The sequence below is a fragment of the Tiliqua scincoides genome, chromosome 3 (genome assembly GCF_035046505.1).
Source record: "Tiliqua scincoides isolate rTilSci1 chromosome 3, rTilSci1.hap2, whole genome shotgun sequence".
In the NCBI taxonomy this organism is placed as follows: domain Eukaryota; kingdom Metazoa; phylum Chordata; class Lepidosauria; order Squamata; family Scincidae; genus Tiliqua; species Tiliqua scincoides.
The window spans coordinates 63881912-63906627 of NC_089823.1; the positions used below are offsets into that span (position 1 = coordinate 63881912).

Sequence of the window (24716 nt, forward strand, 5' to 3'; positions counted from 1 at the left end):
CCAAGATCTTCTTACCAGACTTGTTCTTGCATTCTATGTCATAGCCTGTGATCGGACTATTTCCATCAAATCCCATTGTCCATCTGAGGGCGATGCTGCGTGCTCTCACCTCTCGGATTTCTATTTCTGGAGGATCTGGAGGTTCTGGGCAAACAGACACAAACTGCTTTAGTCGAGAAAAGAAAAGCACTTTGTGTAAACTACAGCAATGAGCATGGTATGAAAAACTGTCAACAGTAATATTGCTTGCCATTTCCTCCACTCACTGAGTTTTGTACGCATTCAGGCACAATTCCCATAAGGAGAGAAAGCTAATATTTAATCAAAAAGGAAAAGCTTATCATCTTATTCTAGAATCCCATGGTAACAGTACATATTATTACTTTAAAAGAACATTTCTTTTTCCTAGGCAGGTTTTGATCATGATACTCACATTACATTGGAATTTCTCTATCTTAAAAGGAAACGAATCAAGGAGATAATACCACTGAAAAAGAATCTCTACGTTTGTTTATGTGAGTGTCTATGAGAGAGAGAGTGAATCTCAGTTTGAACAAAATGTCTTAAAAGCCCCAGCTTATCTAGGAAATACTTAATTAACAGAAAATAATTGTGATGGTTAATGGGGGATGGAGGGAACATTGTATGTTGTCCACTCTTTGCATGCATTCAAGAATACATGAGATGGATTCTAATCTCCATTGGACTGCCAAGACAAAATCAGCAGTCATTTATAACGAATAGTTACTTCCATTTAATTATTTAACTGGAATATGTGTACTGAATTGCGTGCATGGACTAAGACGCCACCATGCTATTCAGGAGTGTAGTCAGGGGTTGGTCAGGTTGGGCACTGGCCAAGGGTTTGTGCCCATCAGAGGGCCTGGGTCCACCTGACTAGCTTGATGCATATCAGTGACAGCTGCAGTATCCAATTTGACGCTGGGGGTGCTAGGAGGGCTTTGACTCAGGGGGATGGATGCTGCTGAGACATGTTATATTTTTACTCATTTTTGACAGTTTATACTGCTGCAATTTTACTGTAAACAAGAATCAGAATACCACTTTATTGGCTTAGTGAGATCTGCTGTATATCAGTGGTAACTGAGGAAACCTGAAGCCACAGAAAACTGGGGGTTGGGAGAACGGTTGTTTGTGAGTCTTGAGTAGATCTGGCATCTTATGTGTAAGCTCCAAGGCATACAAGCGTGGGAGCAAGTGTTGTATGCAAAGCAAGCAGAGCCCCAGTGGCTGATTTCTGCTTCAGCTCAGCATCTGACAGGGCATCACCTCAGTCATTCCAGAACCTGCCGATCCCTGCCCGACTACACTTCCTCTCCCCGCCAAGAAATATGGTCAGGGGTGGGGGGGCCCAGCCTGAGGACACAGTGACTACTGCAGTTCAGAATGCAAAAATACACTGCTGCTGCTGCCAGAAGCTTTTGACTGACTGAACTTGAAACATTTTATTTCTAAACATACAACAGGTTCACTGTTTCTTCAAAACAAAACAAAAATCAAACTGCTTTTGCATTACTTCACCCTATTTAGGCTACTGAACTGAGATTAAGGCTTACTGATATCAACTATTTTTACTCGCAGGTAAGTACTACAGATCACAGTCACATAAGAACTGATTTAAGCATGGAAATAGCCCTGCAGAAGCTGCCAGAAAGCACTTACCCATGTCGGTGTTCTGAACAGTCAGAACCATATTTATAGAGCTTTTAACTCATGTGCTGACCCGACACAAGAATCTTTAGCATGCTGGTGATGCACATGAAGAATGGAGGCTGCACGGGCATGCAGAAGGGGCACGTAGAAGGCATTAAAGCCTTCCCAAACTTACTGGGGTCACAGTGCTCCCCAGCCTCTTCTTCCCAGCTTAGCTGGGTGCTGCCACCTTGGATCTTACAAAATCTTGCAAGATCCAAGGAGAAGGCGCCCAAATCTTGTAATTACCAAAATGGTGGTGCCCAGGAGAGCTGGTAGGAGGGCAACTGGGGACATCCTGCAGTGCCACGATGCACAGTTTGGGAACCACTGGCTTAGAGGGTTAAGAGCTATTTAAATGTGAAGCCAACCAGGTGGAACCTCAACATAAGCAAGTGCTTTCGGTAGTTTTCTGTGTTGCCATCACCAGGGTTCAGCTGGCCCTGAGTTGTCTCATGGTATAGATATTGTATTGGTTTCAGTCAAATATGCACTTAAATCAACCTAGGTTTATGATAGATTAGGCATCAAAATGACTAATAAGTTAAATTCTAAGGGTGCCTTTCCAAGGAGAAAATCTGACAATTTCACTGGATAATGCACAATTTCCCTCTGAAATGGAAGTAGCTAATCTTTACTTTGATGTGTAACCCCTGCTAATTGGGTAAGAGGCACTTTTTCAAGTGGGTGCTCCTTTTTTTTTAGCAGGGGGAGAGTAACTGGCCCATCTTACCCCAGCAGTGTCTGTTCTGGTGGCTGTCTGCTGGTATTCATTTGCATCTTTTTAGATTGTGAGCCCTTTTGGGACAGGGAGCCATTTAGTTATTTGATTTTTCTCTGTAAACCGCTTCGCGAACTTTTAGTTGAAAAGCGGTATATAAATACTACTACTACTACTACTACTAATAATAATAATGATGATGATGATGATGTGTTGAACATGAAAATGACAATGAAATCTGTCTATTGTCTCTAGTTTTGGCGATACGCAGTACACTGTGTACATAGGTAGTGGGAAAGGAGTGGACATTTACCAAACACATCAATGGATATCTATTGTGGATCTCTCACAAACCATAGCCCATTTTGCACTTTCATTGTCATATTTGTGTCCAGCACCTCAAAATCTACAAGAAATGACTAATTTAATCTTGGGGGCATGACCTTTGTAAAAATTTGTTGTCCAGTGTTTTCAGTAGAAGCCACTGAGTCTATAAATCAAGAAAAAATTATCAGGGGTTTCTGAGCATCCCTAAATAAGGGATACCCTCCTACTCTCATGTATACAATTCTGCTTTGATAGTTTCAGTGGCAGCTAGACAGCAGAAGTTTGGAAGTTCTTATACAATTTCCAATTTCTGACAATTAAGATTATTTTACCGTAGATACTCGCCTACAGTACGTGAAATTTTTGCCAAGTAATCAAGGTCAAATTATCACTTCGCCTTATCTCCAGGTCAATCAGAGGGCAAAGCCTTTCAACTCTGAAAAGTTTCGTTTCTCAAGCGGTAGACAGGCGACAAGTTTCTCAAGCAGCAGGCAGGCAGGCACAGCTCCTTAGAAGCAATTTGGTAACCTTTTATTCTCCTTCCTTCTGCTGCAGCCTGGTTCTGCTTTGCAAATACTTGCAAAGCAGGTCTGTTTTTTGAAACACCAGGATGGGAATCCTCCTTTCCATCTGAAGCAGGCTACAATTCAATGCACCCTTACTTAAGAATAACACCCATGGAAAGCAGTGGGTCTACTTCTCAGTAAAAAGGGTTGCAAATATATGCAGCTCCATCTCTCTGCTGTGAATTGAATTGCACACTCCCAGTTATGTGTTATGTGTTGTATGTTGTACATAGAGCTTCTGGCTTAACACACCAGACACCTTAAAGGTGGATTTGATTCCTGGTTCTCCTGCAGTGGTTGCCAACCTTTTTCACTTGCATATCCCTTGGCAGCCCATTTCCATAAATTGTACCCTTCATATTAGCAAAATGCTTGTAATTAATAATACAAGCCCTCATCTCCTCTATATGAAAGTCCAGACTTCATGGATTTATCACAGTATTTTCTCTTTTTATCTGTCTGAAGAACAGAAGACTCTGCCTTTGCACTGTTTTGCAAGTGTGCTGAGAAATTGTGCTGAGAAATTCTGGGTGACTGATCACTTTCCACATTATGTTTCAGCTTTTTTACTGTGCTGGTTTTCAATCACTGGTTCATAAATGAATTGATGACCAAAAAATAGCTATTGGTGGGGCTTTCACATCAACTTCCTGCCTTGCTGGTCCTTGCAAGGCATTCTGGAGCAAGACCTGCCTTTTCCTACCATTATTCCATTCTTTTTCAAGTACCCCTAAAGGTCCTGTTGAGTGTCCCTGGGAGTACATGAATACCAGGTTGGGAACCACTGTTTTACTGGTATGTTGTTTACAGTGCACTTACTCTGATAGTGCTTACAAAAAGGTGATGAAGACCAGAATTTAAAAAGAATAAAAATGTATCTTATGATCTTTTACTATGTTTTTAATAAATTAGAGACTACTGTTCTTAGGTAACAATTACTGGTGGGTTATTTTTCAGGATCTGGCCTCAAGTAAAATCAGACAAAACTATAGTTAGACACCCCCCCTAAGTTTAACCCCCGATTTATCCGAGGGTCATAGAAAATTCCATGATTGTTGGCTCAAACCCTGCCCTCAACTTATCTGTGGGATCGACTTATAGGCGAGTGTCTGCGGTAATTTGGGATTAGAGCCCCCCAACAGATTTCTGAGCATGACACACACTTACTGTACTACAACAGCTGTGTTTTTTTCCTTATGTTGTCCTCTTCCTACCTTGCACAGTGAGCTGAATTATTCCACGGTCCTCCCCATATGAATTGATGGCGTGACAGGAGAAGAAACCAGAGTCTTCTCGCACTGTTGGCAAAATCTACATTGCAGATTGAAAAAAGAAAACGTATTTAATAGGAACCACTGAAAACACACCCAGTTTTGAACACAATATGCTTTGAACACAATATGCAATCCTACACAGAGATTTTGTATGTGCAATAAACTGCACTATGTGAATGTAATAAATACAAAGTATAGTATACACAGCTTGTATGAAACATAGAGCCATGTGGTCCCAAACCAAGACTACAACAAAACACTGCCACAGAAAACACAAATTGCTGCAGTTGTACAGGCATTCTTTTTAATTCCTTTCTTTTGCTTGTCTGCCATTTTCCCTCTAAGTCTTAGAGTCTAAGGCTGCGATTTTCAACCTTTTTCATCTCATGGCACACTGACAAGCCACTAAAATTGTCAAGGCACACCATCAGGTTTTTGCCAATTGACAAGGCACACCGTGCTGCCAGTGGGGGGCTCACAATCCCATTGGCTCTATTAATAAATAATCCTCCCCCAAATTCCTGTGGCACACCAGTGTGCCAAGGCACAGTGGTTGAAAATGGCTGGTCTAAGGAGTTCAAAGTTATTGACCTAAGATTCCTGGGCAGCTTATAAGAACCAGATATGCTTAGTTACAGGAAGAGTACTGCATCACATAGTTTCAGACCAATCTCTGGGCATTCCACTCTGATGCATTTGAAAATATATTGCTCTTCACAGATTCTGGTTTACTAGTCTTTAGATAGTTTTTATTTGATAAATGATGTTGAATGAAACAACTTTAAGTGAGGACTTGCTGTACTAACAAAGAACACTAGAATGACTTTCAAGCTAACAAATAAAAGTATACTTCTTTACTAAATAACAAGGGAGGTAAAAAGACAAGTCAAAAGTGTTCCTTTAGCAATGCTGCTAAAGTGGTGGCCATAAAGAAACTGAGAAAGCTGGTGCTGTCCTTGCCCTTGGGACATTCTGTGTGCACTGGGTTTTCCCACTCAAAGGCAGGGAGATGCTACCAACATTGTTCTCATACATACATACACATGTGTCTACCAATCCATGTGCAAATACACACAATCCTGGGTCCAGGTCTGCCTGGCCAAGAATAAGATTAAATTAGGGAATTTATTACAAGAGTGTCCCAAATGAGGGAATGGCTATTTTGAGGGCTGTTATGTTAGCAGAGAGAACAGTGCCTCTAATTAGGCTAACAGTAAGCACAAGACAAAGTTTTTCAAAGAGAATCAGCTCTGAGAGGGAAGGTAAAAGTAGACATACAAATGCTTGAATGAGGAGAATCATGTCCCTATTCCTGAACTATTTGTTCATGTGAATATTGCCAGAGTATTTATTTTTATTGCATGTATATTAATACTTCCTCAAAAGGAGCATTGCCTTATCTATCCCCTTACAGCAGCAGTTCTCAAACTTGCGTGTCGAGATTGCACCACTGCAAGTCTTTGCAGGGGCAAGGGGATGGTGGTGAGGTGATCCGCAGGATTGTACCACCACTGGGGACAAAAGGGTTTTTTGAAATTCACCCTCTGTCCATGTCAGCCTCCTGGGGGTGCAGGGAGCCCCGTGGAACCTTCTGCAGGGCTCCATGCAGCTCAGAACTTTGAAAAAAATGCAATTGCAACCCACTTCTAGGTTGTAATCACATTTTTTCAAAGTTCTGAGCTGCATGGAGTCCTGCAGAGGGCTCCACGGGGCTTTCTGTACCCCCTCCCCACAGAGGCCAGTGCAGACAGAGGGTAAGTAAAAAAAACTCCTCTGTCCCTGGTGGTGGCACGATCCTCCGGATTGCATCACCACCATTCACCTGCCCCACCCCATCCAGCCCTGCCCCTTAAGAGAGCAGAGATAATGCTTCTTGGGCTGGTGGGTCATGACCCACCAGTTTGAGAACCACTGCCTTACAGAATTCCTCTCTCCAATGCAAAAAGAGAATAGTTCCTCTTTAGCAAGGATTCCTCTGCATTATTTTCATATGAACACACTGCAGCACAACTATTTGTATGTGCAGAAAGGTTGGGATTCACCCCTGCACTGTTCTCACCCCTTCTACTTACAAAAGAAAAACACATCTTCCCAAATAAACCCAAGACATTTGTTTTTGCTCATGCACTGTCACCCAAAATTCACAGGCAGATACCAGGCTGGTCATATCACCTGGAGAGTAGAGATCACTTCATCACCCACTTCCTTGGTGGAAACAAGATAGCGGGACATTTCAGGATTAATTATTCTGTCTTCCTTCTCCCAGCGGACAATGATGGGCTTTTCTCCATGTGCTGTGCAACTCATTTCTTTCTTTTGACTCTGTGTTGCCAAAGTGGTGTTGGGATAGGAAGTTATCATTGCAGGAACTAAAATTAAAAACAACAAAAACAAATTAACAGCTTGATACAAATGCGAGAAGAAATGTAACTTTGCTGTACAGGAGAATCTTGCTAGAAAGCCTTACTTAGCATTTACCAACTTCCTATTGAATCTATTTCATGTAGAGTTTCTATGCATTTTGGATCAAAGACACTGTAACCACATAGGCTAGAGTAGCATGTTGCCCTCATTTTCTCCTCCAAAGAAATGGTGCATTTATGGACAGTGGGGATGAGCTTCTTTTAAATGAATTGTTTTAATTGCTGTTCTGAAATGCTAATACTTGGTGGCATGACCTTTTCACATGTCAGAGCTATTGATGCCTGTATATGATTATATGTCAGAATGCAGTTTCTTCCCAGTGGAAAGGTTTCTGAACCATAACAAACTGATTTTCTAGCTAGTGAGACTGTAAACTCTGGTTTATGCTTTAAGAAGCAGCTCTCATGGGGATATCATTACAGAAATGTCTCGGAAACGTTTTTGCTGAAAAATGATATGCTTATATTGGATTGTTAGGAGCTATGTGTAGATATTCATCTACATCCCGCCAACACTGCTTATGTATAAAATATCCAAGAGTTTCTCAAACAACTATGTTCCATCCAATGTTTGTTTTAATCAAGTAATTATTATACACAGAAGTTAAACTAAATCTCCAAATACCTTTAAGGATATTATAAGCCACATGTGAGTCGTGACCTGATTGTTGGTAGGTCGTGAAATTTAAACTGACAAACTACAGCTGACTAGGAAAATGTATGCAACTGAGCCATGTGCGCACATTTACTTGTGAGTAGGTGACCATGCTTTAGCCCTCTTTGAAGGGCAGACGAAGAGGAATGCCACCAGAATGGTCCCAATCAGATAAACACAGATCCAAAAAAAAAACACTCAAGAAGGAAGTCGTCCACCCTCCAAGCTGACAAGGAAAATGTACAGTGGGACCTTGGCATTACATATTACCAATGTAATAATGTAATTATTACGTTACATTAAGCCTCATTAAGTGACGTGACTGATAATTTTCCTCTGAAACTCAGTTGGTTCCAAGTTTTGTACAGTGTTTGCTTGGTTTTCTTTTTCCACTATAGCATCTAAATCAAAAAAAAAAAAAAAAAGATCAGAGAAATTTGGTGTGGGGAAGGCAGGGAATGGGAACAGGCTGGAGAGGGAGGATCTTGGCAGCAAACTCACATGCCAGAGGCAGGCCTCCTGATTGCCCCACCACCACCACTACTGAATTCAGTGTGCACTTCACCAGCATGGCTGTATCAACGCCAATGGTGGGGGATAGGATCACACAGTTAGAACCAGAATTTTGGTTCTAGAATCTACAGCCTGTATATCTTGCTGAAGTGATTTACATAGAAAATGTAAAAAGAAACCTGGAAAAGGAAAGAAACCTGGAAAAGGAGAATAATGTAATTACACCACTGGCAATCCTAGCCGCTGGACCACAAGGCCAGGACCACAGAATGCTGCCCCAACCAAAGAAGAGTATGGGGCTTTCAAGGGGATGGAGAAGGCTGCAAGGGGCCTCCCCGGCACTCAGAAGGCCTTCTAAGGCCACTGGGACACCTTTAAACCCCACTTCCGATTTTTGGATGGAAACCAGAAGTGACATTTTAGGCCCTTACAAGACCTTTTGAGGGCCAGAGAGGCCCTGGGGAGGCCTAAAATGTCACTTCCAGTTTTCAGACGTAAACTGGAAGTGGAGATTAAAGGGGGCCCCCCAGAGGTTTTAGAAGGCCTCCATATAGGGGCTGAGGAAGGTGGCAGGGGAAAACGAAGAAGGGGGCACTGCCCCTGCAGGTGGGTTGCACCAGGGCATTTGTGTGTCCCCTCCCAGGAATGCCACTGGGCTACACAGCTAAAGTGTCTTAACCAAAGACACTTGCCATGCTCCAAAGTACAACACTACTACTTCCACATAAGCCCAAGGCATCTTAGCACTTGGTGTTTCTCCAACAACAGTCTCTAACCTTGAGTAGCAAACTGTGATCAGTTTGTGATATAGCCCAAGGATCTGATGTTCAGAGGGAAAAAGCTAATATTTTTTTTCCAAACAGAATATCATAGTTTCATCTGAAGAAAGTCACACTGAAAAGAATGGAAAGTGAATAGCAATTTTGTGTTGTGGGTTACACCTGCACCAAAATATCAGAGTTCTACACACTGTCACAGATTTTACCACAAGACTATCTACAATACAGAAGCACCAGTGCAAAACACACTTAAAAAAATTATTTGTCTTTCATTCACAAAGAAAAGCTGAAAGTGTGATGAAGGCATATTCTAGAAAGCTCAACTTTCAAACAGCAAGTTAAATATTCAATTTGAAAGTATGCAATTTTAAAATCATGAGTTTGTACTTTTCAGCTATGTTTGTAGTCTCAAGATTACAAAGCTGGTTGGAATTAACAAGGATCCAGTATGTTCTATAATATAATTTCTGGAAGCTTCTTACAGTTATGTGATCAATTTGCTTTGATTATAAGTATTAACCAAACATGTGCTTCTGAGTTAGAACTGGTCTTATGTGCTGCTAAGCTCTAATAGGAATGACAAAGTCTCAAAAGGTTGGCAGCTCTGCTGGCGCCTTGTGATATGATTGAATGTGTCAGAGTAAAGACTGTGAACATTTAGAGTTCATATCTTATTCACTTAGAAGCAGTTTCAGGTCACATTATAGGAAAAGGAGGTGATTTATTTTATGTGACAACTATGAATTTTAATCAAAAGATATATTCAAAGTAAAGTCTAAAAAATTTTTTTTGCCTGAATTCACTATAGGCAAGTATTTTCTTTTTCCTCAGGTTTTTCACAAGAACCCTTTTCATGTTTGTACATTACAAGCTGCTCTCTTCAACTAACACACCAGAGACCTACAGCTGCTTAGATATCTCATTCTCTCTCTAGTCTTTGACAGGGCTGTGAAATAAATGTGACTTGATTCCGCACCGTCATGTGTGCACAATTTCCTTTTTTGCCTAAGTGAGCTTCCTAATAACCAAGAGAAAGAAAATGGGATAGGGGAGGCTGACAGCTCTGTTCCCTGCAGCGACTTTATAGTAAATGCTTGAGGAGATTCATGAAGAATGGAGCTCGTGGAGAAAACTGCTCAGCAAGCTCCCTAATGAACTAGCTTAACTAATAGTCAATAAGGCTGCAATCCTGTATACACTTACTTGTGAGAAAGCCCAATTAAACACAAACACAGTGGAACTTAATTCTGCAAAAACCTGTATAGGGTTATGCTGTAAGAATGGCTCGTAGATTCTCTATGAGGTGTTTGCTCCCGGTGAATAAGATAGAATTACAGCCTAAGTCTTCCTGAACACAATGGGCTTACTTCTGAGTAAAATAATTAACACCTTTTTCAAACACCTCTATTCATAGAAAATCAAGAACGGTTTTTATTATGACCGAAAGTCACAAAGAAACAAAGATCTTCCCTCAATTGGAATGATTTCCTGCTTGATCTGGAAATCACTGATTACTTGAGATGAATCCTGCTCAGTTTAACAGAGAACTACATTGTAAAGGCACGCATATTGTAGGAAAAAAATCAAATAATGTCACTTGGAAGAGGACAAAGAATTCTGCACCTTGCAAAACGAAGACCTCGTTGATCAATGCTACAATTATGCAGCTACTGAGAGTCTAATCCTGCTCTGCTGTGTGTACTGTATGGGGCAGAAAGATGGGGATATACAAGTTCAGAGTTGAAAGGTCTTCTTGATAATTGTCACCATGTATTATTGCTTGCTCCACATCAGACAACAACAATCCACATTGCAAATCATGGTTGTCACTTCTCATTTGTGAAGTGCCCCCATGCTCCATCCACAGTAAAAAGTATCCCTTTGCACTGAGTAATAAATTCTCCAGGTCCTACTGTTCCATTGTCATGACATATTCCATCATTTCCCTTATAATGCCTTATATGTTACAGTACTGCTTTCCCATGTAGCAAATGAAAAACTGACTTTCCTCATACATACTCTCTTGCCTCTCTTTATACGACTCATGGGGTATTTAAATATAAACATGATCTCTGCATTTCACCTACTCTGTTGTCATTTTTGTTTGGTGACGCACAGACACAGAACCCAACAAGTTCAACATGCTTGTTAAATGGCAAAACTTGGATTTATCAGCATAGCCTCAACCTTCTCTATTTGGGCAAACAAAATAATAGTTCACATTTAAATGGTATATTTCCATTATTCAGAGCAGTTCATATAGACTATTTTAGTAACGTCTATAATTACATTGAAAAAATATAGTATCTGGGGTCAACATTATCTTGGTATTGCAGATACAAAATATAAAGCACAGGTGGTCCGTGTGATGCTGAGAAGTGGTCCGCAAGGTGTCAGAAAAAAAAATTGTCTTTATTCACCTCCAGTGTCTTGCTGAGCAAGCAATCTCCACTGAAAACCACCAAAGAGGGTGGAGACTGCCCACAGCCACAATCACTTAAGCTGTGGCTGTGGGCAGTCCATTCTCTGTCCTGACTGTAGGCAGGGCTTTTCAGACAGGGGCGTCGCAATGCCCCAGCCTGTGGGCCCTGGCCTGTTTCCCCTTAAGGGGCGGGGGCAGCCAGGAGGCAGGGAGGAGGCAGCAGCGCGATCCCCAAGATCGCGCCGCTCAGGGGGGCTGCAGGAGCCTGGATAAACTTACCAGAGTCTCCTGCAGCCTCCTGGGGGTGCGGTGAACCCTGCGTGGCTGTCCACAGAGTTCCCCAAAGCTTCACAAGTGAAAGTGGAGCGATCGCACTCCGCTTCTGCTAAATTGGAAGTGGAGTGCAACTGCTCCACTTTCACTTTTGAAGTTTCAGGGAACCCTGTGGACAGCCGCAAAGGGCTCCCCATACCCCTGGGAGGCTGCAGGAGGCTCTGGTAAGCGTACCCAAGTCCCTGCAGCCCCCCTGAGCGTTCCCTGCCTTCCCCCCACCTCCGCTGCCTCCCCCCGCTCCCACAAGAACTTACTGCGGCTTTCAAACTGCAGCTGAGGGGAACGCTTGGGAGACAGACCACCACAAAGTGTGCAGCCCAGACCGCCAACAGCTACATGTGGTCCACGACAATCCCAATTTTTGCCTCAGTGGTCCTCAGGCTCCTAAAGGTTGGGAAACACTGATATAAAGGATGCAAAACACAAGGGACCTGAAACTGGCCACCTGAATGTGCAGTGACAAAGAATTATTCATTTATGTCATATAATTGGGTAAAGCAGTATTGAGTAGTATACCACCCCCAAGATAGGACGGGAAGTGCAACTCTACTTAAATATTATAATTGGTACAATACAATAATCATTGACTGATTTCATTTGTGTCTTACAATTCTGTTGCTGTTCTTTCTTTCCCCTCTAAAATGGAAGTGGCCAAGGTAGCTAACAATATGTTAAAAAATATTAAAATACAATATCAGTGGAACAATCAAATACAATGGAATAATAACCCCCAACCAAAAAAAAAAAATCATAACTTGACAAAAAGCAGACTGACGAGTTTCATGACATTAAAAAAAAAAAAAAGGCAGAATGGAAAAATAGGATCTTCAGGTCCTGCCAGAACATTGATAAGGAAGGGGCTGATCTTAAACTAAGGGAGAGAAAACCATCCAAGTGTGGTGCCACAACAGAGAAAGCATTGCTACATTGCTGCCAGATGAGCTTCTGCCAGTAGTAGCACTCTCAAGATGGCCCTTTCAGATGATCTTAAGAGGTGACCCTTTCCATACTTTAATGTCCTGATTGTTACCTGTCCTGGGCAACCTTTGGGGAGAAAGGCAGAGTATAAATCAAATAATAATAATAAATAATAATACAGGGGAAAGGTTCTCCATGCACACTGGCCCTAAATTGAACCGGGGTTTAAAAATCAATACCAGCAACTTGCATTATACTTGGATGGAGACAAACAACCACTGCCATTGGAAAAGCAATGGCCTGACAAGAGGCAAACCATCTGGCCCCAGGCACCACACATGCAGAAGTATTTTTCCCTAAATCTAGCTTCCAGGTTATCATTAAAGGCAATCCCACATAGAGCACATTCCACTAACCCAGCCTTGATGTCACCAAGGGGTGGACTACTGTGGTCAGATTTGAGGAAAGCTGGAAACAAGACGCAGGGTTAGGTGAGTCATGACCTGATCCAGCAGGGCTCCTAAGTTCTGCATTTGGTCACTGGAGATATTTTATCAGGACTTCACAACAGGAAAAAGCTTTCATGTTTAGATTGCTTCAAAAGAGTATAATTGCAATTGTAATCTGGATTTCTTATCAACTCATTAAAAAAAATCAGTTAAAAAAATCTGAATTTTAGATGGACAGTTTGGAATACTTTTTAAAAAAATCCTCCTTAATGTTTTTACTCCAGGAAGTTTCTGGATGGCAAAAGGAGAAAAGAAAGCCCTAAGAGAAAAACACTCTTCAAAAACATGCACTTCTAAATTAGAGAAATTCATGATTTCATGATCACGGGGCTGTCATGGGGTTTAGATTCTGGAGTCTGTGAAGTAACATGTGTAAATATCCCTCCCACGAGAGGAAAAGCAGATGCTAATTGAGGTATTGACAGCTTTAAATGAAGCAGAAATATATGAAGGAACTTCAGCTACAACCAGAATGAGTGTTGGTGAGCAATGCATGCTGGGACACTAATGGTTTTCATTCACTGTTCATTCATGCAAGTAAGTATACTCTTAAGCACAGTGACTTGAGGTCCATAGCAGCACAGTCCTGAGCTAAAAACCATGAAATACGATCTGCTGGTGTATAAATAATAGAGATCTGCTTGAATTAGGGGGTTGAATTGTTATGCTTTAGGGGACCTGTTGCATAAATAGGGATAACAGATACTTCAGAAGTTATTCATTCATGGTTGCTATGCTGAATCAATCATTGCTCTTAACATACATCATATATGTAGCCTTGATGTGGTGAAAATTCCTCCTAAGGAGAATTCTGCATTGGATCAGCATCCACTTTTGCTTCAAACTTGGCTTTCAGCCAGCTTAAGAACCAAGAAGCCCTTCTGATTCTCGGAGCAAAACAAAGGGAACAGATAACTCTGAGTAACCAATTTAACAGGTAAATCTAGGTAATGTCAGAGGTTATAAAAAGTGAAGAAACCCCCATTGTGCATTTACCCTGGTATCTCATCCAGACCATCACATGAATAGGGAAGGGTTGCCCACTCTTTTTTAAGCCATTTCTGCCCAATGTTGTATATATGCAACAGGAATCATATGTGTATACCGGTGGGCTGGGCAGAAAGGGTTAACCAGGGATAGGGGCCTCAAGTCAAAGTTGTGAAAACGTGTGTTTTTTGCTGACTCGTGTACACTCAAGTCACACAAGTCAGTGACTCAGGCACTGACTCGGAAAAAGGTCTTGAATCTGAGAAACTCGAAACTGCGTGTCTTGGTTTGCTTGCTTATTTTTTTTTGGCACATGAAAGACCTTCTGGGGCCACTGTTCAGACCAGGCAAGCAGCAGGGAAGTTCCAGCCAGGAGGCAGGGAAGGGTTAATGTTTTGGCTTTGCATCAAGCAGGAGATGGGGGAGGGAAGCAGGAGTGGGTTCTCTTGTCCATCTCTGAAGGAACCAATGAACACTGGATGAAGGATGTGTTGAAGGAAGAGTCCAAGTAATGGAATGAAGTTCTTGCCTTTAACAGTGGCTGGAGAAGCCCATGGAAAAAGAGGAATCTGGGGGGAAGGCAGTTCCTAGCGATTGAAGAGAAACTCATGGCTCCGGCAGGCTCACTGAATGACCAGCTACAATGGGACTACTTCTGAGTAGAGCTTCAAAGAATTGGGTCATACTGGTAAGCCTCCCAGCTGCTGCATGCGATCCTCCTCCTCCGTGCCACTTCTGTCCCTACTCTCAAGCAGTCCCTCCCACTCCTTCCCACCTTGCCGAGCTCAGGTATCTCCCATTCACTGTTGCTCTGTGCCCTGGCATTCCTTCTGAATGTGGCATTGGGAGCCATGACGTGAATGGGGGAAGGTGTTTTAGCGCTGGAGTTCATATGGAACCCATCATTTTTCTGCACTCACTGCACTTCTACGCTTGCTCAAATAACAACAGTTAGCAACAACAGTTAATGAAGATTAGTATGAGAATGTTTGTAAACTGTGGTGTAGATGGTATTTAACATCTACAAGTTTAAAACCAATCTATGGAATTCAATCAGATAAATGATGTTGTGGCCTTTTCCACTTGCTATTGTACTGGGGGGTGCTTAAAAATCTCGGGATATTAGAAAGAAGTTCCGAGAACAATTCAAAATATTATCATGTTATGATCAGATGGGCCTTAGACTATTAAAGCTTTAGAAAGTGCTTGGTAGCAAATGGTGACCTAAAACTACCTACCTATTGCCTGAAGGATTGTGGATTTTGGAAAAAGAACGATCTGCCAACAGTTATAGATTGCTTAAAAATACAGTGGTACCTCGCATAACGAATGTCCCACGCAGCGAAAAACCCGCAGAACGAAAGCAGTGCGCGAAGTTTGGTAACTCGCATAACGAATTTTTATGACTTATGCTTCGCATAACGAATTTTTTTTTTAATTGTCCTGGTTTGTCTTAAGGGGGGGGGATCTTCATGTCCCTTTATGATCCCGTCCACCCTAGTAAGGGGCGGATCTTCATGTCCCTTTATGATCCCGTCCACCCTAGTAAGGGGAGGATCTTCATGTCCCTTTATGATCCCGTCCACCCTAGTAAGGGGAGGATCTTCATGTCAGCTTGCTCCCAGGAAAGTGTGCACAGGATTACAGCCTTCAAACTCCCCACTCAGCATGCCCCCATTGCTCATTCACCCTCTCACTGCCCCATTTCCTTCACGTTTCCCCCCATGATCACGGCAAAAGCAAGCAATTGAGTGCAGCTGCTGTGTCCTCCCCAGCTTAGAGCACAATCCTGTTCGTGTCTCCTCAGCAGTAAGTCCCATTGTGCTTACTCCCAGGAAAGTGTGCACAGGATTACAGCCTTCAAGCTCCCCACTCAGCATCTCCCCCCCCGTTTTTGAAATCCTCTGTACAGTATGTATGCCTTTAAAGAGCACTTAATAAACACTTTGTAAACCAAATTTGACTTTGTTCTGACTTTTCTTGCCCATAGGAACGGATTAATTAAATTTCAATGCATTCCTATGGGAAAACGCGCTTCGCAAAACGAAAAACTCGCATAATGAAAGGACTCACGGAATGGATTAATTTCGTTATGCGAGGCACCACTGTACTTTGGAATATATATGACAGGTGGCACAAGCCTAACCAGGTCTACTCAGAAGTAAGTTCTAATTTGTTCAATGGGGCTTACTCTCAGGAAAGTGTGCTTAGGATTGCAGCCAGGGTTACCTTACTATAAGAAGGCAAAAGAGGAAGACAGGGTAAATCATTTATAAAATAGTGGAATGAAAATTATACTGATGATACTGACAATCATACCCTTATGATTGGTTCTCTTTGTTGTGGTCTGAGCCAGTGGTATTCAAACTGGGGCATCGCAACGCCCAGCCTGTGGATCCTGGCCTCTGCCCCCTTAAGGGACGGGGGCAGCCAGGAGACCGGGGGAAGGCAGTGGCACGATCCACAGGATCGCACCGCTCAGGGGGGCTGCAGGGGCTTGGGTGCACTTGCCCAAGCCTCCTGCATCCTCCCAGGGGTGTGGGGAGCCCTGCGCAACCTTCGGCAGGGCTCCCCAGGTCAGGAAAAGTGAAAGTGGAGCAATCGCTCCCCAAAACCGGAAGCGGAGCATGATCGCTTTCCCTTCTGACGGGGCTGCAGGGACTGGGGTGCACCCTCCAGTCTCTGCAGCAGCCGTCCCTGTGTGCAGGGAGCCCTGTGCGAGCGCCTGCAAGACTCCCCAGGTCAGGGAAAGGGAGAGTGGGGTGATCGCGCTCCCCTTCTGCTTTTGCGGAGGCAGAGCAGATCACTCCACTCTCCCTTTCCTTGACCTGGGGTGCCCCGCAGGCACTCGCGCAGGGCTCCCCGCACACAGGGACGGCTGCTGCAGGGACTGGTGAGTGCATCCCAGTCCCTGCAGCCCCCTGAGTGAAGCGATCCTGGTCATCGCGTCACTGCCTTCCCCCTGCCTCTGCTGCCTCCCCACCCCGCCCCTTCAAAGACTTACTGCAGGTTTCAAACTTCCAGAGAGTTTGAAAACCGCAGGTCTGAGCAATTGTGCAAGATTTTTTTCTTCTTTCACTTGATTTGTGTAAGAATGAGAATGTAATACACACATTTTTGCATACAAACATATACAGCTCATCAAAAAAAACTGAACACAAGAAAATTACAAAAACGTGTACAGAAGTGCTTCATAATGCAAGTCTATGCACATCTAGTCAGGAGTAAGTCCTATTGAGTTTAGTGGTACTGACTCCCACGTTAGTGTGCAAAGAATTGCATCTTTATTTTTGTAAATGATTCTGATCACCATGTTTGTTTTAAAAGTGGCAGAAATCTAGATCTTTTTGAATATTACTTTAGTACATACATTGTGGGTTCTTTCCTGTTTCTCAGCTGTTATGCAATCCTTGTTATTTTCCTTCTGTGTTATAGATAGGAGAAAACAGTACTTGATTTATGTTTCTTAATGATATTATACTTTTGATGGTTTCATCATGAGGTGCGGGGGGGGGAGGGGTTTCTAATTTTTCACCAAGTACAAATTGTTCAATTCACAGATGGGATGGAATGTCATCTTCCCACTCAACCCATATGTGACAACAGCTTTTAGGTTGATAATTATGTTCTATAACATTGCAGATATGTCACCAGTACGTGGAGGTAAATGTTTGTCCAAAGCTATCAATTTTGCAAAAAAATATAAAATAAGGCAACCCCTTTTTTGTATGACCACAAGCTCTTCCCACATGTCTGAGGGGAAAAAAAGCATCAAAGCTACATCAAAGTAGTTCAAACCAAGCTGGCCTAGACTACAGACTCACTGTGCTTATACACTACAGATAGGGTGATTCATTCAGCTCTTCCTCACCTAGTGCAGGAGACCCAGACTGTTTCCATGTCAACCAGAAAATGTTCTGGAGACAGATCAGGTCAGCTGCAGCTGGTGGGAAACAATAGAATGAAGTAGAATGGGAGTGCTCATATGCTGAGTGCTGGTCTGCAGGCAGCCAAGACAGTAAGCAGAAACTGAGGAAGCTTTACATAAGCTACCTTGACAATGTTTTGATTGGATGGTCAAATATACATTTTTAAAAATAAAATAGAAAAGAAATAAATACCTGGAGAACAGACACTAAATGAATTCCTCCAGTGCACACAATGTCAGGTTATATTGGGACATTTGGATAGGGCCTGCCACAATTTTTTCTAAGAAGATGGGATAGAATGCTCAGATGTAGCCTTGGTTTCTGCCAGTGTCTATTGTACCGTGCTGGCTTAACTTGTTTTTATGAAAAAGGCAAAAGTAATAGTTCAGATCAAAACACCCTTTGCAGACAAACAGAGCACAGCTCTGGTGGCCTCTGGAGAATCCATGTTGGGTTGACCCCCAGGTTTGGGACTTGTGGATAGTGAAATCCATGGGTCCCAAATCCGCAGATACAGAGGGCCGACTTATAGACTTGTTTCTGCTGCTTGTTAATTTTCTTACTTATGTTTTTATTTTGGGTTATCTATGGCTATTTTATTTATTTAAAAAGTATTTTTATATAGATTGTACATTAGTTGCTTTCATGTTTTACTGAGGTTATAAGCCACTTTGATTTATTTTCAGTAGAATGGTGGAATATAAACAAATACCTCAATTAAACCACTTGACAAAGATTATGGGGATAACATCCTTCACCTCAATCACCTGTATGCTTAGAGCAGAGGCGTACCAAGGGCTTTTAGCGCCCAGGGCAACACTGTGATGTCATGAAGCCGCATAGCGTTGATGTCATTAGGGATCATGCACACTGGAGCACTCGTGCTCTCTCTGCAGCCCGCTGGGCGATTTCGCCCAACTGGCTGTTCAAGGATGCATGCGCTTCCATTTGGGAAGACAGTGGTCTGCTCGTGCTCAATCTGGAGGCAGCTGGCCAATTTTGGGCAACTGGTTGCTGAAAGAGCACATGTGCTTCAATTGCTTCTTGAGTTGGGAGACAATTGGAGCACATCCTTTTGTGCCCACCCTCCAGTTCATGCCCATGGCATGAGCTGCCTTGCTCTACAGGGGTGGTACGCCTCTGACTGAGACTGAAGATTTGAGTGGCTAAAGGGCAGCACATATTTTTATTATACAGGATTTGCTTTACTAACTATCCATATCATAGGACAGGTGTTGGCTAGGAGGAAGGGCTGAAAAGTTTCCATCTTTGTAATAACTGTTAGGACAAAGATAAAAACAACTTTTTCTTAGTGGTCTCTGCTTAATTTGCTGCAGCATGAATTAAGAAAGTCAAATCTCTTGATTTTCATGCTGTTACTCAGACTGAGTTCCTACACCTGTACGTTGTTTGTTTGACCAGTCCGATGAGAGGGGGGAGAACAAATTTTGAATCGGAATCCAAAAGCATGGAAAGCCGTGCTTTTTCCAGTTCCTTCAGAAATGTCAATCTAGAGCAGGGATGCCCAAACCCCGGCCCGGGGGCCACTTGCGGCCCTTGGGGCTCCCAATCTGGCCCTCAGGGAGCCCCCAGTCTCCAGTGGCCCTCCAGAGACTTGCTGGAACCCATGCTGGCCCAACACAACTGCTCTCAGCATGAGGACTACTGTTCAACCTCTCACCTGAGCTGTGGGATGAGGGCTCCCACCACTACTTGCTGTTTCATGTCTGTGATGCAGCTGTGGCAGTGAAGGAAAAGGCTGGCCTTGCTTTGTGCAAAGTCTTTTATAGGCCTTGAGCTACTGCAAGACCGTCATTCATTCATATAAGTTCCATCTCTAATAAATTCATTTATGTAAATTTATTCAAATTTTAAATGTAAATTAATTCCCCCTGCCCGGCCCCAGACACAGTGTCAGAGAGATGATGCGGCCCTCCTGCCAAAATGTTTGGACACCCCTGATCTAGAGAGTATGAAACCGGGTGAAATGTTATAGCAATTGCAATGAAATTTGCAATGAAAACAAAGTTTTATCCCCAAAAATAAAACCCCCAAAATAAAAGTTTTATCCCCCCAAAAATTTTATCTCCAAAACTGCAGCCATCTCCAGTGATACTAGGAGCAATGGAAATGTTAAAACTGCACTGACCTACAGCATGCTATGGAAAAATCCATCCATACCTATTGAGCATGCTATTGCATTGTCTCTGTACACTGCATAATTTCTTCAGTATGATCTATGACTATGCACATTTCTGAATCACAAGTAAATTATTATTCAACCTCAATGAATGTCTTAAAGACACCTGTGGTTTCTTTTGACATTTTAAAACAAGTTGCTTTATCACACACAATTGTTTCCACAGGAAACAACTTCAGCACATGGCTCTTGGGAGATTGTTATCTCCTGGTAATAGCACCATTAACATGAGTATAGTATAATTAAAGATGGCAAGAGCAATTCATCAGAATACAGTGTATCAATCCATATTCTCTTAAGAGGGTTGGGCTGCCTAATAAAAATACAGACTCACATTCTAAGAGACTTTTAGAATCTGTTTTAGTTTTCCAGGTGCATCACCAACTGTATGAGATGCATTAACCAAGAAATGGTTTCCCCCATTTATACTGCAAGCTCTTGGATTAGGTTAATTAAAGCAATTGTTGTTCTCACCATGATCAGCGAAAGAAATTAACTGCTTTGTCAACTGGCGTTTATCGACAGTGGCATATTAATCAACTGCCCGATCCTAACAAAATCCCCTGCCAATGCAGCTGCACCATTGGAGCATGTGCTGCATCTTTTGGGGGAGAGCTGCCCCAAAAGAGCTACTTGGGCCTACACTAGCAATTTTGTTGGTGCAAGTCCAAGTGGATCCCGGCAAATTGAGGCCAGGAAGGGGGATAGGATATAGATGGTACTGCTGTGATGATACCCTGTTCCAGCCTTGATATGCCCCTTCCCTGCCCTCTGCACTGACTTACTGGTGTTTGGTTTCTTTGGCAGGCCGTGCTGTATGGCATTTCGCCTATTGTGACAGCCATAAACCGTGCTGCATCACTGGAACATGAGTTTCAGCAGCATAGCAGCCCAACAGGATTGGGCCCCAAGTTTAGCAGGTTTGACAAAGTCTGAATTTCTAGCTATACTTATCTGGATATTATACTCATGTGTAAAAGTGTTTGGATATGTTCACATTCATATGCACAAAGGTGCATAGAGAAGTATTGGTTTCACTTCCAAACAGAGATGCATAGGATTGTGCAAGATCTAAATGAAAATAACACCTTGGCTGACATCATTGTCTTTATAACCTACTTCTCAACCCACAAGAGACAACACCAAAAGTAGAATAAAACAATTCACTTCAATACCAGGGATATCTTGGTGTACACAATTCTCACTGTAAGTGCAGGGTTATTTCTCAAAACGTAAATAGGAAATCCATTTAAAAAAACTTTACTAAATAAACCATTCCTTCCAGGTACCCAAGACAGATAATAAGAACATGGAAAAGCCATCACAAGTAGGGATAAAATAAAAATACATGGAAAACAAAATGTCAAAACATAGCCTTTCCATTGAATTGTCACTGTCAACCCATGCCCATTCCAAAATCAGCCTCAGTAAAGAGCTCATGTTTTGTCGTCTCAAATCAAGCAGGCAGGAACACTGACTGGCCTTCCTGTGGGGCAAATTCCTATACAAATGTGACATTCAGAACATGTGATTCCTTTCCACAAATGTTCTCAAGTAAAAAAAAGTTGTTTGGTTTTCATTAGAATTCTCTCCTTTTACCTGCAATTTTTGCCACACAATGAAATCTTTAGAAATACAAATTTTATAAGTAAGGAAGTAATTCTGCTCCAGGTGAGTGATACAAACCAAGCATGAAATCCTTTGTCAGTTTGCAGAAGAAAAACATTGTAATAATTGTAATGAGCAACTATGATAGTCAAAGCTCTAACGTTTAATGCAAGAACCTGTACTGTGGTTCATCATAGAGAGGCTATGAGCATAAAAGTCTCCTCCCCTATGACTCACCTATGGAGGAAAAAGAGCTTTTTGAGTTAATAGTCACAAAAGCTCAATGGAACTGCCACGAGCAAAAGCAGTCTACCAAAGACTGGGGACAGACAATGGGGGAATTGGCTTCATATCCAGATTGTAGACTTCCAGGAAGTATCTGGGTGGTCACTGTTGATAGAAGTATTATATTCCTCTACCTTTGCTTTCACGTGATGAGCCCAAGGAAGAGATGCGAAGATTGAGAGAAAAGATGAGTTTAGTAGTTGGCAAGAGTTTGAAACTGAGAGCCCAATCCAACACCTAGCCAGTGCCGGTCTCCAGTGCTCTGCCAGTAGACCGCTGTCACAAATATGATGAAAGGCACTTTGCGGCAGCCAGAATGATAGAGGTGCTGGTGGGGAGGCCAGTGCGGGTAGGAGCCAGGCCTCCACATCAGTTGGAAGAACCCTGGGAGCCATCAGTAGTAAGTTCCCTACAAGTGGCAGGGAGACATTTTGGGGTGGGGAAGGGCAGGGGAAAAGGCGGGGAAGGGCAGGGGAAGAAACTGGGTGGGGGAGGGCAGAGACGAAGGTGGTTCAGGCCCAGGAAGGGGGCAGGGATGGTAGCAGAGGCTGCCACTGTATCCTATCCCCCCCTCCTGCACTTGAAAGCCCTGCATGGGTCGACTCAGATCTATGCCAGCAATTGAGCTGGTCCAGATCCATAGTGGCTGCCAGGGCTCAGCACAAGTTCCCGTACCTCGAGGAGACCTCCGGCTGCATCCATGGCCCTGTGGGATACAGCAGCAGCTGTTTCAATGGTGTTGTACTGCAGCATAGGCAGCTTGGATAGGATTGGGCTGCCTGTTGCTGCTTTCTGAGAGGGTTGTCCCTCAATTCAGTCACCTCTGCCTTCTCCTCCCATTATGGACCCTATTTTTGGTTCCTGGGGCTTTGGTTAAGTTGGTTGGGCTTCAGTCAGGTCAGCTCCCCATACCAGCCACTGGTCAGAGAACTGATAGTAGTTAGTATCCATCAGGCTTACAAGTATCCACCATCTGCCATTAGAGATGGCAATGGAAGCAAATTTTTTGGGGGGAAAAAAGAGTTCTCGTTCAACTCATCAAATTCTTGAGGATTGAGACATTCATACACATGAACAGCTTCATTTCATTGGTGTAAATCATAATCGATTACACTTGTTTAATGCAGCTTGCAGTTCTTTTCTGAGCAAGATTTCTACAGGACTTTACACAAGTGGAAGTGCAAAAAAGCAGAAGCAAGAGGCATTCACATATCCACTGGTCGGGGCTTCTAACAGCAACAAAGCTACTCGCTGTTGTGAGGACTTAGAGTAATCAAGTGTCTGAGAGGTTGGGGGTCAATGAAGTTTGGCAACATGACACACTTTATAACTCAGTTCCTAAGGATATGATTTAGATTAACAGTAAACATTATTTGGGAGAAACTAAAGCGCAGTCTTGGGCAGAAAGCAAACTGACAGTTTTCAATCTGTTGTTTAGAAAACGGAGGACGTAGAGATGGATTTGTGACTCATCAGTATTAAGACGTGGTAGCTTAAGAGTTGGGGTCATTCAAGTTTGAAGTTTAGCTGAGAAGAAGAACAAAAATCAATAAAAGGTTTTTTTAAAAGGAAGAGCAGATTTTATTTAACAAAGTAGAAAAGTGATGAAAGATGCAAAGATTGCAAATGCTAAGTGACCACAGATTTAAGAACTCAAAACCGTGCTATCACAGTTTATCTTCAAAGTTATTACATTTTTATTAGTGCGTCCTATTTCCTAATTCCTTCCCTGGTTCCATTTTCTCTCTGCTTTTTCAATTTTCTCTTTGCACCACCCGGCTTGTTTCCAACCATGAACTCTGTCTTAGAATCTCCTACCAACTGGGCAGTGGAAAACCTTGAAAACTGTTGGCTCTTTTTTATTTGTCCCTATTCATCCCAACATAGCATCCTTCCCACAGGTTGTTGCTAGCATCACCCTTGTTCTTTTTAGATTGAGAGTTCCTTTGGGAGAGGAAACCCTCTTCTTATGACCCTTGCTATATAAATGACTTTGAAGCATGTTGAAAAGTGTAAGAAACAATTCACCCATCCTTCAGTCATCCCACCTTCCTCATTGCAGAGTCTTATTTATTTTTTAACCTCAGACTTATGTATGTTTCACCACTGTTCCACTGAATGAGGTCTTGTTCAGGCAATGATCCATTTGGTACAGATATCATATTATACCTCCCATTCCACAAGGCCAGCCCTAGACATTTTGCTGCCTAATGTGAAGGGCAAGGTGGCTCTTTGCCTGCTCACCAGCATACCTGCCATACAGAGTACAGAATGTTTTGTTTGAAAAAAAATATGTACAGGTATAACCTAATTATCCACAGATTTTTCAACCGAAATTTTATCTCAAAGTAATGAGAAAGGACCTTTAAAGGAAAAAAAGTTGTTTAATAATAGCCTAGCTAATAGGAGAGAGGTCAGCCGGCTGACAATCCATCAATCATTCTCTCTCCAGGCGCTTAGAACAGCTTCACTCCATGGCAAGCGACCCCTCCCTTCCCCCTGAGCATGTGAAAGGATGATAATCATTTTGCATTCTTTCCCTGCGCTCTGGGTG

At 42.6% G+C, this 24716-nt stretch overlaps 1 protein-coding gene across 2 annotated transcripts in view; it reads right to left on the bottom strand.

The window, feature by feature from the left end:
* The window catches only part of DSCAM (DS cell adhesion molecule), a 300249-nt gene that overhangs the window by 98336 nt on the left and 177197 nt on the right, over positions 1-24716 (bottom strand). For both annotated transcript variants that reach the window (XM_066619665.1, XM_066619664.1), the window contains exons 10-12: positions 6774-6970; positions 4542-4638; positions 16-144 (exon numbers count right to left, since the gene is read on the bottom strand). In XM_066619665.1, the coding sequence (XP_066475762.1) occupies positions 16-144; positions 4542-4638; positions 6774-6970 (423 nt within the window). The remainder of the gene's footprint in view (positions 1-15; positions 145-4541; positions 4639-6773; positions 6971-24716) is intronic.